Source organism: Geotrypetes seraphini, chromosome 1, assembly GCF_902459505.1.
Source record: "Geotrypetes seraphini chromosome 1, aGeoSer1.1, whole genome shotgun sequence".
Classification (NCBI taxonomy): domain Eukaryota; kingdom Metazoa; phylum Chordata; class Amphibia; order Gymnophiona; family Dermophiidae; genus Geotrypetes; species Geotrypetes seraphini.
In genome coordinates this window covers 541290197-541312733 of record NC_047084.1, presented here as the reverse complement: position 1 = coordinate 541312733, position 22537 = coordinate 541290197, and the positions used below count along the sequence as shown (strand labels likewise).

Below are 22537 nucleotides of genomic sequence, written 5' to 3'. Positions count from 1 at the left end.
CGATCGACGTGTTGGGCACCCCTGATCTAGACACACTCCCATCTCCTTTTTTACTGGTATTTTCCCCCATAACAACCACATTTTCCAACTCAAAATTATCTCTTTGATCTTTCACCACCATTACCTCTGTTTTGTTAACATTTAATTTCAAATCATGTTCACTCATCCAACTTCCAATCATTTCCATATACTTTTGCAAGCAAAGATCTATATTAAGGATATCTTTTATCAGGAAGAAGAACAGAATATCATCGGCATATATTCTGTACTGCACACCCATGTCTTTAAACTTCTTCCCCAGTGAGGCCATATAGATGTTAAACAACATTGTTGATAAGGCTGACCCTTGTGGGGCTACTTTTTTAATTTCCACTATTCTTGACACCACACCCTTACTTCTCACCCTTAAAGCTCTTTCATTTAAATAAGATTTGAACCATTTTAACACCCCTCCTGCTAATCCTAATTGTTTCAATCTTACTAATAAAATTTCCAAATTTACAGTGTCAAATACACCAGAGACATCCAAAGATATCATAAGATATTTGTTATGTTTATTTATCCCTTCCCTCAAAGGGCTAGATTCACTAACCTTTTTTTCTGGGGGCGATCCATGACCGATTCCACCAGGCCCGATCGATTCAGAACGCGAACAAATTCAAATTAGGGCAATCGGAGGAACACCCCCCTCTGACTGCACGGATCACGAGTTTGCGATCCTGACGCATGCGCAGACCATCTGCTTTCCCTGCATATGGTCTGCACATGCATTTTGGGTCCGGGTTTTTTTTTTGTTTTTTTTTAATTGCTGGGTTTTTTTGGTAGCACCAACTCTCCTGCTCTCCCCTTCCAGCTGCTCTTGCCGCCTAGATTCTCCTGCTCTATACCGCTCTTCTCCACAGTGCAGCCCCACTTTAAAACCACGGGCTGTACTGTGGGGAAGGGTGGCATTTTTCCCCACAGATTCAGCAGGCTTGCTGTTTGAACGGGCCCCGACTCTCCTGCTCTCCCCACCCTGGCGGCAGAAGCCTCTTCCCTTTCTCCGACTGTCAGCTGGTCAAGCCCTGCTCTCTGGCGCCTTCCCTGTAGTGCAAGCCCGGGGTTTTAAAGCGGGGCTGCACTGCGGCATGCAGCCCCGCTTTAAACCCGCAGGCTCACACTGCAGGGAAGGCGGCAGAGAGGACATGGGGAGAAAGCAGGGCTGGAAGATCAGGATTGTTGCTTGCAGGAAAATAACCTGAAGATCGGGACAGAGTGCAGGGCGCAATGGAGCAGGAGAGTCAGAAAGTTGTTTGCGACTGGTCCCCAGCAGTTGCTTTTTGGGTTGATCGGCCAACCCAGTCCGATTGGGAAATTTTTTTAGTGAATCGCGTCCCTGCCTACTTTGCATGCAGTTCCCCTGATTTGCATACGTGGATTGGAATCAGATCGCTACACAGGTTAGTGAATAGTGCAGAAGGGAAATCGGGTCGCAAAGGGCTCGCAAATCGATCGGTACACGATTGGTTTGCTTAGTAAATCTAGCCCAAAGTCTCCAAATCTGAGATCATTAACAATTCGACACTGCATGTCGGAATCCAAATTGGAACTCATCAAGGCAATTTTTTTGTAGTATATAATCATTTAACTAATTTAACACTACTTTCTCAATTACTTTTCCTAAAAATGGAACTACAGAGGTTATTTTTACCTCAGAAGGATTCTGTGCAAATATTTTTTAAAAAACCTGTATATTTTAAAATTCAGCATATTTTATTTGTAATTTTTGTGCAGAATCCCTCCATCATAAGGCCAGGAATTTCCCCTCCAACATTTTGAGCTTCAGATTCAGTCTTTCCTAGCAATACCACTGTCAGGTTCCAGCCTACTCAGGTTTCTGCCTCTTACCCAAACTCAGGTTGAACTCCTTCCTCTTTCTCTAGGGTGGATATTTCCCAGGTTTCTCCCCCTGCCCCCACTCTTCTCTCTGTTCCCATATTCTTTCCCACTATACCGTCTAGTATGCTCTCTTCCTTCCATAGTTCTCTCTCCCAACCATTTAGTCTTAGTTTGCATTCCTCCCAATTCTTTCTCTCTGCCTCTTAGTAAGAACCCCTGTTCAATCTGTCCACAAGGTCTCTTCAGACACATACATTAACCTGTATTTCTCCTTCACTCCAGGTATACTCCCAACATTCTTTCCTACCTAGCACATTCCTTTATTCTTCCTTTCTCCCCATCCCCCTTCAATTCAGGTTTCTCTCACCACCCCTTCCAGGTGCATGCTATCACAGGCATTAGCCAACTCTGTTAAACCCAAGGGCCAGTAATCAATCTGGCCATATACCCCAAGTTTGCTCCAGCCCCTGTTCCCACCCAAGCCAGAAATCATAGATTATTGAACAAATGCATAAATAAAACAGTTGCTGAGAGCTCTAGGAAGTGCTTGAAATTGGGAAGAGAGCAAGGCTAGGAGCAGATTATGCAGCAGCAACATCATGCCGCCCTTTTCCCAATTTAGCAGAGTAGAAAGGAAGGTGACTTTTCCTCTGACTGATCTTAATTGCATGATATTCCTCTCAGCACTGATGATGAACCCTAGTTCTGAATGATCTACATTGCAATCTGGTATTATAGGTGGTATGATCTTCACTGAGACTGGATTCAAAGGGCATCACTTCCACAGTCAAAGGTGGTTTCCTTGGTTTAGCACAACCTCCATCCCCCTCCTTCCCTGTGGCGCTGCAAGAGAAGGTATGCTGCTTTATGCTGCTGTACATAGGGCCATGTTCTTCCTCTGCTCTGGAGACATTGCCTGACTGTTTCTTTAAACCGTGCAGAACTCCCTATAGCTGAGTGGTTCAAATAAACAGTTAGGCCTAAGTTGCAGAGGAGGAGCCTGACTTCAGTGCTGGAAGGAATAGAAACCATTATAAAAAAATAAAATTATGGAACACATAGACAAACATAGTTGGGCAGAGTCAACCTGGGATCAGCCAAGAGAGGTCTTGCCTCACCAATTTGCTGCATTTCTTTGAAGGTGTAAATAAACTTGTGGATAAAGAAGAGCTGGTTGACATAGTGTATGTAGATTCTTAGAACACTTTTAACAAAGTTCCTCATGAGAGGCTCCTGAGAAAATTAAAGTCATGGGATAGGAGGCAATGTTTTGTTGTGGATTAGGAATTGTTGGACAGAAAAATGAGGGTAGGGCTAAATGGCCAATTTTCTCAATGAAGAAGGGTAAATAATGGAGTACCACAGGATCTGTACTGGGAACATTGTTGTTTAACATATTTATAAATTATCTGGAAATTAGAATGACGAGAGGTTAAAGCTACAGTGGATTTAAACCCTTGCTGCTCCTTGTGACCCTGGGCAAGTCGCTTTAATCCACCCACTGTCCCAGGTACATTACATAGTTTGTAAGCCCGCTGGGACAGACAGGGAAAAATGCTTGAGCACCTGAACAAATTCATGTAAACCATTCTGACCTCCCCTGGGAGAATGATATAGAAAATTGAATGAATAAATAAACGGTTCAAAGTTGTTAAAAAGCATGAATACTGTGAAAAGACTGGGTATCAAAATGTTTGTTTATTGTACATTTGATATCCCGCTTAATGCAGAAGGTCAAAGTGGCTTTACAGATTTAAAAAGAGTAAAAATACATAATATAAGAACATAAGAATTTGCCTCCATTGGGTCAGACCAAGGGTCCATCGAGCCCAGCGGTCCGCTCCCGTGGCGGCCCATCAGGTCCATGACCTGTAGAGTGATCTTTTGTCTAACCTGTTGATTCCTACTCTCTTATATCCTGAAAAACCCCTTTTTTCCCTTTTATCTATGCCCTTTTTTGCTCCTGTGTCCTCCTTTATCTGTAGCCTTCAATCCCCTTATCCTTCAGGAATTTATCTAGTCCCTCCTTGAAACCCTTTTTAGGTAGTCTATCCTATTACATCTTCTGGAAGTGCATTCCAGGTATCCACCACCCTCTGAGTAAAGAAGAACTTTCTAGCATTGGTTCTAAACCTGTCCCCTTTCAATTTCTCCGAGTGCCCTCTTGTTTTCGTTGTTCCTAGTACGCTGAAGAACCTGTCCCTCTCCACCCTCTCTATGCCTTTCATAATCTTGTAAGTCTCTATCATGTCACCTCTGAGTCTACGCTTTTCCAGGGGGAGGAGCCCCAGTTTCTCTAACCTTTCAGCGTATGATAGGTTCTCCATACCCTTAATCATTCGTGTTGCTCTCCTCTGGACCCTCTCAAGTATCACCATATCCTTCTTAAGATATGGTGACCAATATTGGACACAGTACTCCAGGTGCGGGCGCACCATCGCCCGATACAATGGCAGGATGACTTCCTTCGTTCTTGTTGTAATACCCTTCTTGATAATACCCAACATTCTGTTTGCTTTCTTTGAGGCCGCCGCGCATTGCGCCGTTGGTTTCATTGTTGTATCCACCAACACTCCCAAGTCTTTTTCAAAGTTACTTTCCCCCAGTACCAAGCCCCCCATTTTGTAGCTGAACATCAGGTTCTTTTTCCCTATATGCATGACCTTGATATTGAAGTTCATCTGCCATTTATTTGCCCACTCCTCCAATGTTGTCAGATCTCTTTGCAATTCTTCACATTCCTCTATAGTTTTAATCCTGCTACAGAGTTTAATGTCATCTGCAAACTTTATAACTTCACACTTTGTCCCTGCCTCCAGATCATTTATAAATACATTGAACAGCAGCGGCCCGAGTACAGACCCCTGTGGGACACCACTTGTTACCCTTCTCCAGCCCGAGTAGTGGCCCTTCACTACAACCCTCTGCTTTCTGTCTGCCAACCAGTGTTTGACCCATCTATGTACGTCCCCTTCCACCCTGTGGTTCCACAGTTTCCTAAGTAGCCGCTCATGAGGTACCTTGTCAAAGGCTTTTTGGAAGTTGAGATATATGATGTCTATGGGGTCCCCTTTGTCCATCTGGCTGTTTATCCCTTCAAAGAAGTGTAGTAAGTTTGTTTGGCATGATCTTCCTTTGCAGAAGCCATGTTTGCTCATTTTCATTAGCCTATTCCTTTCTATATGTTAACAGATACTGTCTTTTATCAGTGCTTCTACCATCTTGCTCGGCACTGAGGTCAAACTCACCGGTCTGTAGTTTCCTGGATCACCTCTCGATCCCTTTTTGAAGATAGGTGTGACATTTGCTATTTTCCAATCCTCTGGGATCAACCCTGTTTTCAAGGACAGGTTGCAAACTTTTTGGAGTATTTCTGCTATTTCGGTTTTCAGTTCCTTTAGTACCCTTGGGTGGATCCCGTCCGAGCCCGGGGATTTGTCGGTTTTCAATCTGTTTATCTGTCGGAGGACATCTTGGAGGCTTACCTCTAATGTCGATAGTTTTTCTTCTTGGTCTCTCTTAAAGATTTCTTCGGATTCCGGTATATTGGATGTGTCCTCACTTGTGAAGACTGACGAGAAAAACATGTTTAATCTGTCAACCACCTCCTCTTCCCCCCTTATCACTCTTTATATGTCCCCATCGTCCAATGGTCCCACTTCCTCCCTCGCCGGTTGCTTCCCTTTAATATATCTGATGAAAGATTTGAAATTTCCTGCTTCCTTGGCCATTACATTACAAAATTAATACACTAGGAAAATGGAAAATAAATACATTTCAAAATTAATACACCATTAAAATGGAAAATGGAAAATAAATACATAAAATTGCAATCAATCAAAATAAAGAGGTAAAAGAAAAATTAAACAAAAATCAAATCAAACAAAAAACAATCCTGTAGAACAGAAGGAGGTCTTTGGAGAGGCCCTTCATCAACCTGGCTCAGGACTTGAGGATGGACGATGAAGCGGAGAAAAGTCCGGCACCATCAAGATCTCCAACTATAGAGGAGCGGCACACCATCCTCGACACAGGAAGCAGAATCTCATTGTCTGCAACTTCAGAGCTGATCCTCGGCTGGCAGAAGACATCAGCTGCAACTCTCCCTAAGTAACATAGTAACATAGTAGATGACGGCAGATAAAGACCCAAATGGTCCATCCAGTCTGCCCAACCTGATTCATTTTAAATTTTAAATTTTTTCTTCTTAGCTATTTCTGGGCAAGAATCCAAAGCTTTACCCTGCACTGTGCTTGGGTTCCAACTGCCAAAGTCTCCCCCTCATAAGCCTCACAGACTCCTGCGTGGGATAAACATAGAGGATCTCTAATTAGAAAACAAAGAATATAAATTTAAAAGCTAAGGCTGGACAGACTTGCATGTTTTGTGCCCCATATGTGATGATTTGGGGTAGGATAGGCTGGAGAGGGCATCAATGGGAACTCCACTAACTTGGAACATGAGGATGTTACTTGTAAGACTTTATGGTAGATATCCTGCAAACAGGATAGTTGGATAGGCTGGAGTGAGCTTGGACGGCAACTTCAGCATTTGTAACCTAGGACAATACCAGGTGGATTTTACAGACTATGACCCAGGAATATCAAAGAACAGACAAGTTAATTTAATCATATATTTTTAATGGGTATAACTAATGGGCAGATTGGATGAACCGTCATTTACTATGTTTCTGGTCCCTGACTGCCGGCGCACAACCATTTCCGGGCACTTGAGGGCAGGAAACAATAGTATAGTATAGCTGTCAAATATGTCATATCTCCACCAGCATGAGAGGGAGTTGTGCCGAAATTGGAGCTCTGCTGCCATTGATGGAGGAAAAGCCACAGGGTTCCACAGCCAGCTGCCCTCAACAGGGCCAATCTCCCGGAATGCAGCGCAGCTTTGCCGATGTGAAAAGGAGCTAGTCGAAATTGGAGCCCTGCTGCCGCCGGAGAAGTGTAAATGGTAGGGAAATTTAATGTGGACAAATTCAAAGTGATGCACTTTGGGAAGTATAATCGAAATCATAATTACCAGATGCTAGGATCCACCTCAGTGTTCAGCATCCAAGATAAAGATCTAGGTATCATCATAGCCAATATGCTGAAATCTTTTGCCCAATGTGCAGCGGCAGCTAAAAAAGAAAATGAGACCCTAGGAATTATTAAGAAAGGGATGGTAAATAAGACTAAGTATATTATAATGCCTCTGTCGCTCAATGGTGCGACCTCACTTTGAGTATTGCGTTCAGTTTTGATTGCTGTATCTCTAAAAATATATAACAGAATTAGAAGAGGTTCAAAGAAGAGTGACCTAGATAATAAAGGGGATGGAACTCCTTTCATATGAGGAAAGACTAAGGGCTAGATTCACTAAAGGCAGTGACTCTGGCGCTGTTGGCCAGTTCCCTGGCCAATTTTCCAACAGTGATTGATTTGTTTTGGCCAATCAGGGACTTCCTTAGGCTCCTTCCTAAAGAAGTCCCTGATTGGCTCAGATGCCTCAGGCCCCTCCCAAGAAAGGAGCCTCAGGTATCTGAGCCAATCAGGGCCTTAGGCCCCTCCATGTGCATCACATGATGCACCGGGAAGGGGCCTAAGGCCCAGTGTCATCGCGAAGAGGAGGAGGAGGAGCAGGAGGTGTTTTTAGTACCTCCTGCTCCCAACTTTAAGGTATGGGGCACGGGGTCTGGAGGGGGCCTCCAGTGGCAGGAGGGAGTGGGCATCCCTCCTGCCTTTTTATTCGGGTGGAGGGAGGAGGTCTTTCCAGGCAGGAGGGAGTGGGCATTCCTCCTGCCGTTTTTTTTCAGAGGGGGGTGGTGGGAGTGGGCGCCTTCATGGCAGGAGGGAATGAGCATTCCTCCTGCCATTGTTTTAGGGTCACCGTGTTTGTCGGAAGGGGGGGAACAATTGTTAGGAGTCATTGGGGAGGGCAGTTGTCAGCGGCAGAGGATTTTTTTTATGGGCGGATATATTGCTTGTGTAATACATGCAAAATATATGTGCCATTGAAAAAAAAAATGGAACCCCCCCCCCCCCCAAGCAGTCCTGTTGGTAACACAGTTACAGCAATCGTTTTTTGGTTTGGTAAAACCTGATGCTAAATAGCCAAGCAATGTAAGTGAATCAATCACTTTGCTATTTTGCGTGGGGTTTTACTAATTTGCATGGCTATATCAGAAAATGGGTGATTGAGGGAAAAAACACACGGTGGGCTGTTTAGTGAATCGGTTGGTTAGCAGCGATAGTCACTAAACCTGTGGAACAGGTTTAGCGACAATCCCTGACTTTAGTGAATCTAGCCCCAATCTCTGACTTTAGTGAATCTAGCCCTAAAAAGGTTAGTGCTCTTCAGCTTGGAAAAGAGACGGCTGAGGGGAGATATGATTGAAGTCTACAAAATCCTGAGTTGTATAGAGCAGGTACAAGTGAATCATTTTCTTTTTATTCCATCAACAATTACAAAGATTAGGGGACATTCGAAGTCAACAACACAAATAAGAGGCACTACTCCTGATGCAGCCTGTGGGCAAAACGTGGCCACGTTGGCTCATTGATATTAATAAATCATACTTTGTTATTTGTACTGATCTACTTCCTTTATTTTGACTGAGCTGCTTTTTTGGTTTTGCACTCGATGAAGTTACAGGGAAATACTTTTAAAACCAATAGGAGGAAATATTTTTTAACCCAGATAATAGTTAACCACTGGAACATGTTGCCAAAGGATGGTTGACAGTGGTTAATGTAGATGGGTTTAAAAAAGATTTGGACAAGTTCCTAGAGGAAAGGTCAACAGTCTGCTCTTGAGGGGGGAAGCCAGTGCTTGCCCTGGTATCAGTAGCATGGAATATTGCTACTACAGTGGTACCTTGGATTACGAGCATAGTCCGTTCCAGGAGCATGCTCGTAATCCAAAATGCTTGTTTAACAAAGCAAGTTTCCCCATAGGAAATAATGGAAACTGGCTTTGATAGGTTCCCACCCTTCACTCCCCCCCCCCCGAGGCCAGCAGCGCTGCTCCCCCCCCCCACGAGAACCGGCATTGCTCCCCCCGAAGGTCCCCCTCCCGCGAAACGGCACCCTCCCCCCCGCCGCCATTGGGCACCCCCCCTCCCCCCGCAGCGACCTGAGGTCCCCAACCCACCCGAACCCTCTTCTTACTTCAGTGTAGCCTCCGCACCGGCACCAGCATGTCCTGCCGGTGCCCGAAGATCTGCTTCCTGTGCTGGGCCTGCGTATGCTCAAGGCCTGAGAGTTCACGTGACCTCTCAGGCCTTGAGCATGCACACATGTTCAAGGCCCAGCACAGGAGGTGGGTGGGTTGGGGGACCTCAGGTCGTGGCAGGGGGGTGCCCGATGGCGGCGGGTGGGGTGCCGGATCGCGGGGGGAGGGTGCTGGTTAGCAGAGGGGGCGCTCTCAAATCGAGGCGCGCTCGGTTTCCGAGGCACCAATTTTGCGAATGTTTTTCTTGTCTTGCAAAACACTCGCAAACCGGTGTACTCGTAAACCGAGGTACCACTGTATTTCGTTTTTTGCCAGCTACAGGTACAAGATCCTTTTATCTGAAATCCTTGGGACCATGCATATTTCATTTTTTTGAATTTTTTGCGTTTTGGAATGATAATGTTGTCAGAAAAAGACAGACCATCTGCATCTCTCCTGCCATTTTCCAGCCCTCTGACCTTTCTGCTTCTCACTGCCACCCTGGAATCTGCAGCTCTCCACTTTTCAGCCACTTTCCAGCCCTCTGACCTGAATTGCGCAGAGATCATTTAGGTTCAATGTGTGTTATTTCGGGGAAATAACTACTTCTGAATTTGTATCAAATTTCAGTTTTCGGAAAGTTTCAGCTTTTGGAATTTTGGATAAAGGATCCTTGTACATGCACTTGTGACCTGGATTGGCCACTGTGGAAACAGGATACTGGGCTAGATAGACCATTGGTCAGACTCAATCTGGCTATTCTTATGTTCTTATTTTATGAGTACCGTATTTTCACGCATATAACGCGCGCGTTTTACACGATTTTACAAACCGTGCATAATCATGCGCGTTATACGTGTGAGCGTGTTTTACAACGTTTTTTTACATAGTTCCCCTCCCGACGTCCGATTCACCCCCCCCCCCCCCGCAGGACCGCTCGCACGCACCCGCACCCCCACCCCGAAGGACCACTTGCACCCCCATAGCCTCCCAACCCCCCCCTATCATGTAGAAGCTCCTACCGTTGTCCTGCTGCTTCCTTTTGGCGGTCCCGGCCCTTCTGTAAGCCCTGCGTCTGCGCTGCTTCCTCTTCCGGCGGTCCCGCCCTTTCTCTGACAGAGAAAGGGCGGGTCCGCCGGAAGAGGAAGCAGCGCAGACGCAGGGCTCACAGAAGGGCCGGGACCGCCGGCAGAAGAAGCAGCAGGACAACGGTAGGAGCTTCTACATGATGGGGGGGGTCGGAGGCTGTGGGGGCCCAATGTAGAGCTGTTTGAGGAAGGGGGAAGTGCTGCAGGAGCGGGGCTCAATCAGTGCAGAGAAGAAGGAAAGCTAACAATCCCTCAAGCCATCTTTACCTTTTGAACCTGTTCTCATTGATTGCGCTTAATTATATTTTGTTTTATTAAAACTTGATATAGAGCCAAAACTTTATACTACTTGGTGGTTTACAATACAAAATAGTCAATAAAAAAAAAAGAATTCCATAATCTTCAGATAGGAAAGACACTTCAAACATCCAAAACTGAATCAACCTCATAACATATATCTAAAATATAAACAAAAATCATGTTTTACAGATTTTCTAGTACACCCCCCCAACAGAGAGATGAACTCCAAATACTTGTCTGGAAAAGTGGGGTTTTAACAATATTTTAAACTTTTTAAAACCTCCTTTCGCTCTTATTCCCAAGTGTTAGAGCAAACCAATAAAAAGCTCTTGAACAGGTTGCTTCCCATTTACCTTCTACCAAAATCGAAAATCCTGCAGCGAACTTAAGAACTCGGTAAGTGTGCAAGGGAATGTAAATAACTAGATAAATGATAATAATACACTGTGTTAATATCAACAATATGAACTGTATCCTAAATGCTATCGGCAGCCATTGAAATTTTAAAAACATAGGAATTTATAGAAATAAAACAAAGGAAATAAGGTGATACCTTTTGTATTGGACTAACTCAATGCATTTTATGATGAGCTTTCAAAGGTAACTCTTCTTCAGATCAGAAATAAGCAAATTTAGACAAATATCAGTATATATAAGGAAAACATGAAAGCATTTCAGTTATAGTTTCACAGGAAGAGGAAGGGGTGGGTGGTTAGGTAGGAGATAGAACATTTACAAAGCAGTTTTAAATTTCTTTGTATTGTGAAAGAAAACCCAGATCTTTTGTCTTGTTCGATAAGTGTTAAATATTACATCATTTTAATTTCAAAGATGATCAAACTTTTTAAGGTTTTCCAAAAGCCTTATTTTAGTGATTTGCATTGTTTGCAGTCTTTTCATATTAAAGGCATATATGCTGGCATAAGCCACATTACCATAATCCATGCAAGATATAAAAAAGAGTGTGCAGCAAAGTATGTAAGGTCTTTTCATCCAAACAATATTTAATAGATCGTAACAATCAACGCAAGATTGAGCCTCCTCAGTCTACTACCAATGTTCTCTGCTCAGCGGGGTTTGCTGTCATCCTGCTGCCTTTCCGTGGCATCTGGATATGAAGTTTCTGATTTCTGAGTCCTGGGAGAACTCTGAAGGCCATGTCCAAGCTGTATCTCTCCCACTTCTCTCTGACCATGTGCACCATCTCTTCCCTCCTCATCCTCTCATTTCTGCCACGCCAATTTAGCCTCTCTCTCTTCTTTCTTCCTCTCCCCCCCCTCAGTTCCACCAAATGTTCTTCCCCCCCCTGGTTCCGAAAGTCCCCTTACCACAAAAACTATAAGGTTGCTGGCACAAGAGAATTCTCTTGTGCTGCCCGGGCAGCCTCCTCTGCACCATTCCTTTGCTGTGGTCCGCCCAAGTGGAAACAGGAAGTTGCTTCAAAAGCGGATGGACCGTGGCAAAAGAACAGTACAGAGGAGGCCACAGCAGCACTGGAAAATTGAAGAACAGAGGCTTAGGCACTTGTGTCCTTCACTACCTGCTCTCCCCCTCCCCCCCATCCCAGACCGACATTGCACTTACAGTTCCGGGACTCGGGAAGCTGATACCCACACTTTGTGCTGGTGAAGGGCCTTGAGCATCTGCGCTTGAACAAGGCCTGCTGGCTCCCATCCTTTCCAGAATCCTTAAAGGGTGTCTAGCAAGCCTTGAGCACACACAGATACTCAAGGCCCTTCATGTCTGGACTGTAGGGAGCATGAAGTAACACGTTAGATAGATTGTGAGCCCACCAAGACAGATAGGGAAAATGCTTGAGCCTGATTGTAAAACCGCTTAGATAACCTTGATAGGCAGTATAAAAAAACCTAATAAAAACTTGGAAAACCTCCCAGCCATATTTGTGTAGTTTTTCAGTGACGAGTAGAAAGCTCAATCTTCCCCATTGCCAAAAAAATTTCGACAAGCTCAATCAAAAGTCAAACAAATGATTATTTTTGCTTATGATCATGAAGGCAACATCATTACAGATAAAGTTCCATGTGGAAGAAGTATCACAGCAGTGTATTATCATGATTTTTTGCAAAAAATACACAGAAAAATGCACAAAACCCGACCTAAGTTGCTCTTGGCTGGACCACTCATGCTTTACAACAATGCTCGCCTGCACATAGGAAATGTCATCATTGAAAAACTACGCAAATACGGCTGGGAGGTGTTACCTCATGCTCCCTACAGACCAGACATGAGTCCACCAGACTTCGACCTTTTTCCAAAGTTGAAACAACTTATACATGGACATTTTTGCATCTCTGGAAGAGCTTTTTTAATGCTGGTACCCGAGCCATTCGACAACTGAACAAAAACGGTGTCTTGGATGGAATAATGAAGCTTCCCAGACGTTGGGACTCGGTCATTGCAGAGCAGGGAGACTATATTGAAGGATTGTAAAGAAATACTTGGAAAAAAAAAAAAAAATAAAACATGTAAATTTAAAAAAAATAGTGTGCATTATTTATGAAATGACCCTCGTATATTTGGAAGCAGTTGGTATTTCCCTGAACCTCAAAGGCATACAGTCTACTGTAGTTTGGATTTGTAAGGTAATGGGAAGATTAAGTAGCTTGACCAAGATCATAAGGATTATCTGTGGGATTCTGATCCTGGCAGTTAATATTCAAGCTAGAAAAAACAGCCAGATATGATAGAATTTCAAAGTGGAATCTAAAATTGAGTTAAAAACCATAATGTGTTGCAGCTAAATACACCTTTAACAAGTCTTTTTTGCCCTTTTGTTGTAGTATTGTGCTTTTGCTGAGCCATAAGCAGGCCCTGGTAGAGGTCAAGCAGACCATTCAGCAATTCAGATGCACAGAGGCTAAGCTTGCAGCCCAGAAAGAACTCCTTGATCAAAAAATGCTAGAAAATGATGGAAAAGAACCACCTCCTGTTGTAAATTATGAAGAAGATGCCAGATCTGTCACTTCTATGGTAAGTGAATTACTTGAAATGTCAACAGAATAAAGTCCAAAATGTCCAGGGTTCACACAAATTTTGTATTTTTTTTCCACATAACCTGCTATTGATAATTGGTGGATTAAGGAGGCATTGATGAGATTTAACACCACAATCCTTAAATATTTTGACAAAACTCTGTAAAATCAAATACACAATAATGTGAACTCTGTGTGTGGAGGTTGGGGGAGGAAGGAAGAAACTACAGTTAGAGCTTGGAGAGGGGAAAAACTAGGGGGGTCTTGTTAGGAGTTAGGGTCGGAGAACTGGGGAGTAAGAGAGTTCTAGAAGCCTTGAAGAAGGGATGGGGGGAGAGCAGGCAATGAAAAAAGACTATTAGCCTTTCTGAGGGTTGGGGAGAGAAACTGGGAGGGCAGAAAGAGCAGTAGCCAATTTCTTGCTGGAGATAAGGGGAGAGGGCAGAGGAGCAGAGAGAGAAACGAAACTGGGTTGATGGGGCAAAAGAACAAGGAGGAGATCAAGGGATAAGTTTAAGCTAAGATGGGGATGGAGAGAGCTGTGGGGGAGGGGTGATAGAGAAAGTTGGGGGAGTGTAAGACATTAGGAAGGAATGAGACAAGTTACCTGATGGGGAAATTTTTTTTTACAAATGATTCTATTCTACTCTTATTTATTTATATTCCACACTATTCTCACAATAGATTCTAGATGGATAACAAAATTCTGTTATGTCCCTTCTGGATTCCATACGCTAGGTGTTCAATCTCAACCCACAAGCCAGGAGTTGCAGAAATCCAACACTTTACTGAGCACATGCTCCACCATAGCCTGAGAGTTAGCAAACATATCCAGTTACAATTTCTTCAAACAATCCGTGCAGAAGTCTTTTGCAGTTGCTCTGCATTTTGTCTTGTTTTTTTCACTTAAAGTTCACTTTCTCGGTAGCTTCAGTGCCTTGATGACCCCTTCCAGGTGATCCCTGGTCAGAGGAAAGGACGCAGTCCTGCAGTGCCGGACTGCTGCTTCACAGAGAAACTCTGGTGGATCTGTGGAGCCAGCCTGCTGTGCGCCACCTTTCCTAAACTCGGGGCCCCTTCCCCTGGGAGTTTGCTTGCCCGGTGACCTTGTAACGGGTTTTAAGCGCAGGTTGTTTGGGTCTGGCATGAAACCCACCTGTGTTTCAAAGGGCAGGCTGCCTTTCCTGCCCCTGACTGCATGGTGAGAATCCATGGGGGCGGAGATCATAGTTGGTATCTGGCCGACTGGCATTCCGAAGGTCTTCAACTCTGATCATTTGGAGATGTTTCTGAGGCAAAAAATCTTTTCCTCCACTAACATAAGAACATAAGCAGTGCCTCTGCTGGGTCAGACCAGAGGTCCATCAGGCCCAGCAGTCCGCTCACGCGGCAGCCCATCAGGTCCAGGACCTGTATAGTAATCCTCTATCTATACCCTTCTATCCCCTTTTCCTTCAGGAAATCATCTAATCCCTTCTTGAACCCCAATAAGAAGAGCTTCCTAGCATTGGTTCTAAATCTGTCCCCTTTTAATTTTTCCGTTCTTGTAGTTTTGAAAGTTTGAAGAATCTGTCCCTCTCCACTTTCTCTATGCCCTTCATGATCTTGTAAGTCTCTATCTTGTCCCCTCTAAGTCTCCGCTTCCCCAGGGAAAAGAGCCCCATTTTCTCCAATCTTTCAGCATATGAAAGGTTTTCCATACCTTTTATCAATCGTATTGCTATATTCTGGACCCTCTTGAGTATCGCCATATCCTTCTTAAGGTACAGCAACCAATATTGGATGCAGTACTCCAGATGCGTGCGCACCATCGCCCAATACAACGGCAGGATAACTTCTTTCTTTCTGGTTGTAATACCTTTCTTGATAATAACTGGCTTTTTATTCGCCTTCTTAGAGGCCGCTGCGCACTGTGCCGACGGCTTCATTGTCTTGTCCACTATTACCCCCAAGTCTTTTTCTAGGGTACTTTTACCTACTACCAATCGTGTAGCTGTACTTCGGGTTACTGTTTCCTACATGCAAGACTTTACATTTCTCTACATTAAACTTCATCTGCCATCTCGTCACCCACTCTTCTAATTTGTTCAGGTCCCTTTGTAAATCCTCATAGTCTAGTCCCAACTCCACTAAATAGTTTGGTGTCGTCTGTGAATTTTATTACTTCGCACTTCATCCCTATTTCTAGATCATTTATAAATACATTGAACAGCAGCGGTCCGAGTACCGACCCCTGCGGAACACCACTCGTGACCCTCCTCCAGTCCGAGTAGTAGCCCTTCACTCCTACCCTTTGCTTTCTACCCGCCAACCAATTTTTGATCCATCTGTGTACTTCTCCTTCCACCCCATGGTTCTTCAGTTTCCGTAGTATGCGTTCATGGGGTATCTTGTCGAAGTCTTTTTGGAAATCTAAGTATATGATGTCTATAGGGCCCCCTTTGTTCATCCGTTTGTTTATTCGTTCGAAGAAGTGCAGTAAGTTCGTTAGGCACGATCTTCCCTTGCAGAAGCCATGTTGGCTGGTTATCAGAAGTTCGTTTCTTTCAAAATGTTCATCGATGTTTTCTTTTATCAATGCTTCTGCCATTTTCCCCAGAACCGAAGTCAAACTTACCGGTCTGTAGCTCCCCGGGTCACCTCTCGATCCTTTCTTAAAGATGGGTGTGACATTAGCTATCCTCCAGTCCTCTGGGATCACGCCTGTTTTCAGGGATAGATTACAAATCTGCTGTTGTAGTTCCGCTATTTCCTCCTTTAGTTCTTTCAATACCCTAGGGTGGATTCTGTCCAGGCCCGGAGATTTGTCAGTTTTTAGTCTATCTATCTGCTTGTGTACGTCTTCAAGGCTTACCTCCATGGATGTTAATTTTTCTGCTTGATCTCCTTTGAAGATTTTTTCAGGTTCCGGCACGTTGGATGTTTCCTCTTTTGTAAATACTGACAAAAAGAACATGTTTAGTCTATCCGCCACTTCTTTTTCCTCCTTCACCACTCCTTTCCTATCTCCGTCATCCAGCGGTCCCACCTCCTCTCTAGCCAGCTGCTTCCCTTTAACATATCTGAAGAACGGTTTGAAATTTCATTCTTCCCTGGCTAGCCTCTCTTCATATTCTCTTTTTGCTTTTCTGACCACGAGGTGACATTCTTTTTGATGCTTTCTGTGCTCTTTCCAGTTCTCCTCGATTTTGTCCTTTTTCCATTTCCGGAATGAATTCTTCTTATCTCCTATCGCTTTCTTCAATTCTTTAGTTATCCGCACTGGGTTTTTTGTTCGGCTCTTTTTGCATCCTTTTCTAAATCTGGGGATATACAGATTTTTCTTTTAAAACTACTGACAGACATGGCACTACAGAACTGTGAGTAATCCTCCATTATTTCCTATGGAAACTTTGGGGGTGGCTTGCTGAATGTTTAAAAAGTCCAAAAAATAGGTTTGATTATTGGCATTTGGACGACCTGTCTTTTATGTCATCTAAGTGCTGACTTGGGCAGGTTTTTAGATGTGTTTAAGTTTTGATTATGAGCCTCCTAGCATATGTAATCCTACAGTGACTAACAGAAAGAAGATTATCGAACGTATAAACCTAATCTTCCATTAAAAAAATAGTGTCCATATAAAATTATTCATTTAATAATCATTAAAAATAAAAAGGTTTTAACAATTTTCTAAAGATATAAGAAGAAACTTTTCTTAGTGCAGTTGTTTAGCACTCTTACCAACTATTCTTCAGTCCTTAAAGTTCGCCTCGTATGTATATGTTGATACTGATGATGTGCACTTTGAATCTAACTGACCAAACTCATATTACTTCCATTAACAAAAAAGTAGAACATCTAACCATCTGGTTAACAAATAAAAGACTGCTCCTCAACCCTGGCAAATAAAAAGCCCTTTTTTTTCCCAAACATCGCAATATGACACTTACCTCTCTCATCTTACTCCTCTCTCCTGGTACCCTTGGTAACCACTGCTCGTATATTACGGATCATACCTGATTTGACTCTTTTATTTGCACTGTAGATCTCTTCTGTCAATCAATGTTCATTGTATAAACTTTGATTAATCCATTCTATTTTCATTGTTCTAGAATCTTCAGCCTTAAATGTCCTAGTCCACTCTTTAGTTATCAGCAACCTAGACTACTGCAATTCACTCCACAAAGGAATCACAATAAAAAATTGCAAACAACTCCAGATTATTCAAAACACTGCCGTAAAACTAATCACCAGCTACCACAAATATGACCGTGTCACCTCCCTGCTCAAATCAGCACCCTGGCTTCCCAAATCCCATCACATTTTCTATAAGATCCTATTACTTGTATTCAAGATTTGTGCTACTGAACCCCTCTACCTTTACAGACATCTAGTTCCTTACTTTCTACTTAACACCAGCAGCAGGCAGAGAGAGAGAGAGAGGACACCAGCAGCAGGCAGAGAGAGAGAGAGAGGACACCAGCAGCAGGTAGAGAGAGAGAGAGAGAGGACACCAGCAGCAGGCAGAGAGAGAGAGGACACCAGCAGCAGGCAGAGAGAGAGAGAGAACGACAATGGAAGCAGAGGGAAACCAGAAGATGAGCTTTCCAGTGTTCTGCACAGACTGTCATATGTATGACTACCTCCCCTCGGGGAGAGAGTCATATGTATGCGGTCGGTGCCAGGAGCTGGAAAGCTTGAAGAAGGAAGTAAAGCAACTAGAGGACAAGATACAGGAGCTAGAAGGACTTCACACTACAGAGGACCCAATCAGGACAGCTATAGACTTCATGAATGAGAGACACATTGAGGAGGAGGTCAGGGAACTCAAGAAATTCATTGAGGAAGCCTACAGGAGGAGAGTGGAAGAAAACGAACTTCAGATGAACGATGAAGTTACACCAATACCAACATGGAAGGGAGAACAAGAAGCAGATGACCTAATAGAAGATACCCACAGAGGAACATCGCACGAGGGGAAGAAAATGGCTAGTCGATGCCCAGGAGAGGGAGCAGCGAAGCACACTGAGTACATTGACCTGAGACCGAAGCCAAACCTAAAGAAGGGAAAGTCAGCGATCCTAGTGGGAGACTCGATCCTAAGGCATGTGGACAGCCACATAGCAGGAGGGAGAGAGGATCGACTGGTGATCTGCCTCCCAGGAGCGAGAACCAAGGACATCGTGGACAAAATTGGAAAGATTCTGGAAGGAGCGGAGACGGAAGAGACCACAGTAATGATCCACATTGGGACGAACGATGTCAGCAGGAGAGACTACAGAAGAAGCACGCTGATAGAACAGTTCAAGATTCTGGGAAGGAAGCTGAAGATGAGGACCCAGAAGATAGCGTTCTCAGAGATCCTACCAGTACTGAGGGCAGATGTGAAAAGGCAGGAGGAACTATAATCAATAAATGCGTGGATGAGGAGATGGTGTGAGGAAGAAGGGTTCCACTTCGTGAGGAACTGGACAACATTCTGGGGCAAGAGCAAGCTCTACAGGAGAGATGGACTGTATCTGAGCGTGGCGGGAACAAGACTTCTAGCAAACAACGTCAGGAGAGGAATAGAACAGGCTTTAAACTAAGAAGAAGGGGAAAGCCGACAGTCGACCAAGCGTCGGCGATTCGGAAGAAGATACCGAGGGGTAAAAAGGCTGGGAAGAAACTGGACAAATTAAAGGAGTCGACTAACCCAGAAGAGGAGGTTAGAAGGAATGTAACAAAAGAGAAGAAACTAAAGACCGAAGCACTGGGAAAGGAAATGAAAACAAGAAAATACCAGGATCTAAATTGCATATATACTAATGCAAGGAGCCTAAGAAACAAAATGGGGTAATTAGAAGCCATGGCCAATGCAGAGGACATAGACATAATTGGAGTCTCTGAAATGTGGTGGAATGAAGAAAATAAATGGGATACAGCACTGCCAGGGTACAAGCTCTATTGCCAGGACAGGTCAGGACAGAAAGGAGGTAGAATAGCCCTATACATAAAAGAAAGCATACAATCGACAAAAATGGACATAGCAGATTCGACCAACAAGTTGGAATCGCTTATGGGTTAAAATACCAGGAAGGAAAGGGCCTGAAATAAAGATGGGCCTATACTATCGTCCGCCCAGGCAAACCGGAGATATCGATGAAGAAATGGAAGCCGAGATGAAGCGAGAATGCAAAAGCGGTAACACGGTTATTATGGGAGACTTCAACTACCCCGGGATAGACTGGAGTCTTGGAAGCTCAAAATGCGCTAGGGAGACAGAATTCCTGGAGGCTATACAAGATTGTTTCATGGAGCAGTTTGTTAGAGAACCGAGAGGAAATGCCACTCTGGATCTAATCCTAAATGGATTAAGGGGACCTGCAAAGGAAGTAGAGGTAGTGGGGACCGTTGGGAAACAGCGATCATAACATGATCAAGTTCAAGATTGAGGTAGGAAAGAGAACTATAGCGACAACTTTCAACTTCAGGAAAGGAAACTACGAAGCAATGAGGGAAATGGTAAGGAAGAAACTTAGGAACACTTCCAAAAAATGGCAAACGGTAGAACATGCCTGGTCTTTTCTCAAGAACACGGTGAGCGATGCGCAAAATCTGTATATCCCCAGATTCAGAAAAGGGTACAAAAAGAGTCGAACAAAAGACCCGGCGTGGATAACTAAAATAGTGAAGGAAGCGATAGGCAATAAGAAAAACTCATTCAGGAAATGGAAAAAGGACAAAACTGAGGGGAACTGGAAAGAGCACAGGAAGTATCAAAAAGAATGTCACTGAGTGGTTCGAAAAGCCAAAAGAGAGTATGAAGAGAGGCTAGCCAGGGAAGCACAAAATTTCAAACCGTTCTTTAGATATGTTAAATGGAAGCAACCGGCTAGGGAGGAGGTGGGACCGCTGGCGACGGAGTGAAGTGGTGTGGTGAAGGAGGAGAAAGAAGTGGCAGAATGTTCTTTTCATCTGTATTTACAAACGAAGACACATCCAACATACCAGAACTTGAGCAATTCGTCAATGGAAATCAAGCAGAAAAATTAACATCCATGGAAGTGAGCCTTGAAGATGTACACAGGCAGATAGAAAAACTAAAAACTGACAAATCCCCGGGTCCGGACGGAATCCATCCAAGGGTTCTGAAGGAATTAAAGGAGGAGATAGCGGAACTACTGCAGCAAATTTGCAATCTATCCCTGAAAATAGGCATGATCCCGGAGAACTGGAAGATAGCCAACGTTACGCCCATCTTTAAAAAGGGATCAAGAGGTGACCCGGAAAACTACAGACAGGTGAGTCTGACCTTGGTTCTGGGGAAAATGGCAGAAGCACTGATAAAAGAAAACATCGATGAACATTTTGAAAGAAACAAACTTCTGATAACTAGCCAACATGGTTTCTGCAAGGGGAGATTGTGCCTAACGAACTTATTGCAGTTCTTTGAAGGAATTAACAAACGGATGGACAAAGGAGACCCCATAGACATCATATATTTAGATTTCCAAAATGCTTTTGACAAGGTGCCCCATGAACGCTTACTCCAGAAATTGAAGAACCATGGGATGGAAGGAGACGTACATAGATGGATCAGAAACTGGTTGGCGGGTAGGAAACAGAGGGTAGGAGTGAAGGGCCATTACTCGGACTGGAGGAGGGTCACGAGTGGGGGTCCTGCAGGGCTCGGTGCTCGAGCTGCTGCTATTTAATATATTCATAAATGATCTAGAAACAGGGACGAAGTGTGAGATAATAAAATTTGCAGATGACACCAAACTATTTAGTGGAGCTCGGACTAAAGAGGACTGCAAAGAATTGCAAGGGGACTTGATCAAACTAGGGGAATGGGCGACAAGATGGCAGATGAAGTTCAACGTTGAGAAATGTAAAGTATTACATGTGGGAAACAGAAACCCGAGGTACAACTATACGATGGGAGGGATGTTATTAAATGAGAGTACCCAAGAAAGGGACTTGGGGGTAATAAGAAACATAAGAAATGCCTGCACCGGATCAGACCTGGGGTCCATCCAGTCCGGTGATCCGCACATGCGGAGGCTCAGCCAGGCGTACCCTGACGCATACATTAGTCACTCGTATCCCTCAATGTGTCCTGCAAGAAGATGTGCGTCCAATTTTCCCTTAAATCCTAGAATGGTAGTTTCCTCCACCATCTCTTTCGGGAGAGAGTTCCAAGCATTCACCACTCGCTGTGTGAAGCAGAACTTTCTGACATTTGTCCTGGCCGTGTCCCCTCTCAGCTTCAGGCCATGACCTCTGGTTCGAGTCTGGGTCACATTCGCCAATGTGAATAAGGCTATTTCTTGCTCTCCATCCTTTCCCCCTGCTGGTGAGTGAGCTTGCTCCATTTTGTCGATTCCTTTTAGCAATTTAAAAGTCTCTATCAGATCCCCTCTGTCTTCTCTTCTCAAGGGTGAATAATCCCAGTTTTCTGAGGCGATCCTTGTAGCTCAAGTTCTCCATACCTTCTACTAGCTTCGTCGCTCGCCTCTGCACCTTCTCCAGCAGTGTTATATCCTTCTTCAGGTATGGAGACCAGTGTTGGACATGATAATGGTGGACATGACAATGAAGCAGACGGCACAGTGCGCAGCGGCCGCTAAGAAGGCAAACAGAATGCTAGTCATAATCAAGAAGGGTATTACTACCAGAACGAAAGAAGTTATCCTGCTGTTGTATCCAAACTCCTAAATAAGCATCTCCCTTAGGTATCCATTTAACCTTCTCCTAAATAAGCATCTCCCTTAGGTATCCGCTTAACTGATTCCTTCAAAGTTAGGTATCTTTCTTCAGTTGCCTATATTGTTTTCCCCACTGAACCTTGTAACTACTTGAACCCTGTCAAGTTATTCTATCGATAAATCCAGATATCTTATACTTGTATTTCTATACCACAACATGTAATTTACTTAAATCGTTGTAATGTAATTCTCTCGGTAATGTCCTGATCTCTTTTAACTGTAATCCGCTTAGAACCGCAAGGCACAGGCGGAATAGAAATCACAAATGTAATGTAATGTATCGGGCGATGGTGCGTCTGCATCTGGAGTATTACGTCCAATATTGGTCACCGTACCTTAAGAA

General features: G+C 44.0%; 1 protein-coding gene across 2 annotated transcripts in view; it reads left to right on the top strand.

Moving 5' to 3' along the window:
* The window catches only part of FER (FER tyrosine kinase), a 304375-nt gene that overhangs the window by 114125 nt on the left and 167713 nt on the right, over window positions 1-22537 (top strand). For both annotated transcript variants that reach the window (XM_033929145.1, XM_033929146.1), the window contains exon 10: window positions 13274-13463. In XM_033929145.1, coding sequence (XP_033785036.1) covers window positions 13274-13463 — 190 coding nt within the window. The remainder of the gene's footprint in view (window positions 1-13273; window positions 13464-22537) is intronic.